This window comes from Poecilia formosa, unplaced genomic scaffold (genome assembly GCF_000485575.1).
Source record: "Poecilia formosa unplaced genomic scaffold, Poecilia_formosa-5.1.2 Scaffold1134, whole genome shotgun sequence".
Classification (NCBI taxonomy): Eukaryota; Metazoa; Chordata; class Actinopteri; order Cyprinodontiformes; family Poeciliidae; genus Poecilia; species Poecilia formosa.
Window position 1 is genome coordinate 17,039 of NW_006801073.1, and position 3,112 is coordinate 20,150.

Consider the following 3,112-nt stretch of genomic DNA (forward strand, 5'->3'; position numbering starts at 1 on the left):
TACTGGTCAAGATGGGCCGCAACTATCAGAACAGAGGCAGTGGAATGTGTGGGAACTTCAATGGTGATCCCACTGATGACAAAGTTTTGCCCAATGGTACTTTAGCCCAAAACGACAACCAGTTTGGCCACAGCTGGAAATCTGAGACAAGCGAAGCAGGGTGATTACGGTTATGCTAAATATCTTAACAATTGCAAACATTCCTACAAAAATCTGTTTCTAAATTGTCTATAACCAAAAACTTTTCTAGATGCGGATCCACTGATGAAAGTACTGGTGACGGACTAAGTGACTGCCGCTTCATAGAAGAATACACAGAACTGTGCAGAGTCATCACCAACACCAGTGGCCCATTCAGTTCTTGTCACCTGCATTCTGACCCACAACCATTTTTCACTTCCTGTGTTTACGATCTCTGTCTCTATACACCAGCCAATGGCATGCTATGTTCAGCCGTCTCTGCTTATGAGAAAACCTGCACCAATTTGGGTCTAAGCATTCCCGACTGGCGTTCTCCTTTGCATTGTGGTATGCTTGTTTTGCTCAATAAATTATCACAATAATGAGTGATTTTACACAATGTTTATGTTTTCAAACTTTCTTGGCCTTTTCTGATATATTTAATTCAGCTGAGATGGACCCCTGTGAACAGCTGGACTGCGCAGAGCATGAGTGGTGTGGTAAGAAAAATGGTGTGTATGGCTGCTTCTGTGACGAGCACCATCATCGACCCAACAATGAGAGCTACGGTAAGTGCAACACCATTTAAGCCTTCTGTTTTTCATAAGAACTGTAATTATAGTCGCATTCCAGAATCAAACATGATTTGGTTGATGATCCTTTACTGTTGGTGTTCTCCAAGTTTCAAGGATAAACTTAGTTTTTCTGCATCAGTTGGTTTAGTTTGTCACGAAATCTCAAAATATGTTTCTCTTTTGTGGTGAGCAGACGCAAACATTGAATGCTCCAGCAGTTCTGGTACCATGTCAGTATCTCGCTGCCAGCTGTTTGAAGCGGGCTTCCACTCCAGTGCTCTCCATCTCCAAGACAGCTCCTGCAACGGGACTCTTCAGGACGGACGACTCATCTTCCACTTTGACAATGACAACCATCTGTGTGGGACAGCTCTTAGGGTAAAGTTCATGAACTGGAACATTTCCTTTAAATCTTCAGTTATGTTACTTAACTTGATTGATAGCATTCTGTCATTTCTGTTTAGAGCAATGGAACTCACTTCATGTATGAGAACACTATTAAGGGGAATGTGGATCCTCATGGAGGTTTGATCAACCGTGAGAGGAATCTTCATCTGGATTTCTCCTGTATTTACCCTCTGGCTCAAGCTCTCTCCATGGCTGTGGGCATCAATCCTGTGGAGAGGTGATCATACTATTTTCTCTGTTTGCTTCCTTTGACCATTATGTCCAGTTCTCCTTCTATATCTTAATCAGTTATTCATTATCATTGAATCCTCTAAACAAATTAGATTAGCTTTGTCGGTCTATCGCATGCATTTAACTGGATGCTCACATTTAATCTTGGTTTGGATTTTGCAGCATTTTGAGGAAGAAACTTCCTGTTGGCACTGGATCGTATCGTGTGAGGATGATCCCCTATGAGGATGAAGGCTTCCACTTCCCCTTCAGCACTAATGGAAACATAGAACTGGAAGTTGATGAGATGTTTTACGTGGAGGTGCGAACAGAAGGGGTGGATCAGCGCCAATTTGCCACAGTTCTGGACTCTTGCTGGGCCACACCAGTCAACCAAGCAAACTACCCTGTCCGCTGGGATCTCATTACTTCGCAGTAAATGAGACCATCTTGTCATTCTTTATAATTTATTTCAGTGTCTTCTTGTTGACAGTCTAACTGATGCATCTGCTTCTGCTTCACAGGTGTCCTAATCCAGAAGATGGAACCGTAGAGGTGATTCAGAACGGCGTCTCCACTGTGTCTCGTTTCTCCTTCAGGATGTTCACCTTCACCAACCACACAGAGATTTACTTGCACTGCAGTGTCCACTTGTGTCTGTTGAGCAGCAACAACTGCAGAACTGTAAGTTTCATTGTGTGCTTTTTGTGGCTATATTAAGTTGCACACCTTTAATGTTGCTGTTCTCCTTTTTGTCCAGCATTGCTACCCGGGTCACCACACTCTATTCAAGAGGGACGTATCTTACCATGACTCTGCAGCTCTGTCAATTGGACCACTGGTACTCGGGGCACAACCAAACACTGGTAAAGTTCTATCACATCTTTATTATTTTGTAATTACTAAGATTATATTCCAATTGATTGTCAAAATCTATGCATCTCTCTTTTTTTATAGGTGGACTAATCCAAAGAAACGGTGTTAATCCAAAGATATTGATGTCAGATGGTACAGGCCATCTGGCATCAATTGTTACCCTGATTGTCAGTTCGCTGATGACCGGAATTCTGGTCAACTGAGATCAAAGAATAATCAGACTTTAAAATCCAGTAAATTTTATTAGCTATAAGAGGTGTTCTCTCTGTTTTAGATTGTACTCCTAATTAGGCGAGAAACAGAATTTTGCTTTTCAAACATCTAGAACTGTTGTGTATTAGATCATTTGTAGGATTAATGTAATGTTCAGTTTTCTTGTTTCTTTTCAGGGATTTGTTTACTTAGTTATTTGTGGTAATATCACAAGATGTTAAATATTAACTCTCTTGAATTTTAGGTTCCATGTATGCATATAAAGCTAATTAATGTTTGGAGGAATGATCTTGAAATGTCAAACTGAACGAAATTAAGTATGATTTTGTCATTATCTAAATTCTGTTTAAGGATGTTTTATGTGATGGGAGATATATGTACTCTGTTATGAAAGGGATTAATAAAAAAACCCAATTGATTTTATTGTGTACCTTTTCATGCTTTTTCCTGATGATAAAAGCGTTAAATTGTCCATTTCATGTATGAGATGTTCTGTATTATATTTTCCCCAGTTTAGGATCTTAATATTTAGTTTTTATGGTACGGCATTCAACCTCAGCAGTTGTAAAAATGGGTTAGTAAATAATCACCAATAAAATCCTTGGAAAATAAAATTGAAGACACTTTGAAGGATGAGGGTCAGGGATCAT

The 3,112-nt window shown here is 39.9% G+C and overlaps 1 protein-coding gene across 1 annotated transcript in view; it reads left to right on the forward strand.

The window, feature by feature from the left end:
* LOC103132572 (alpha-tectorin-like) overlaps positions 1 to 2,880 on the forward strand; it is a gene marked incomplete at its 5' end in the record, with an annotated part of 17,746 nt that extends 14,866 nt beyond the window's left edge. Inside the window, 7 exon segments of the mRNA XM_016667460.1 lie at positions 630 to 749; positions 949 to 1,133; positions 1,220 to 1,380; positions 1,557 to 1,808; positions 1,898 to 2,057; positions 2,134 to 2,239; positions 2,331 to 2,880. Of these exon segments, the coding sequence (XP_016522946.1) occupies positions 630 to 749; positions 949 to 1,133; positions 1,220 to 1,380; positions 1,557 to 1,808; positions 1,898 to 2,057; positions 2,134 to 2,239; positions 2,331 to 2,452 (1,106 nt within the window).
* Positions 2,881 to 3,112: the final 232 nt, after the last annotated feature.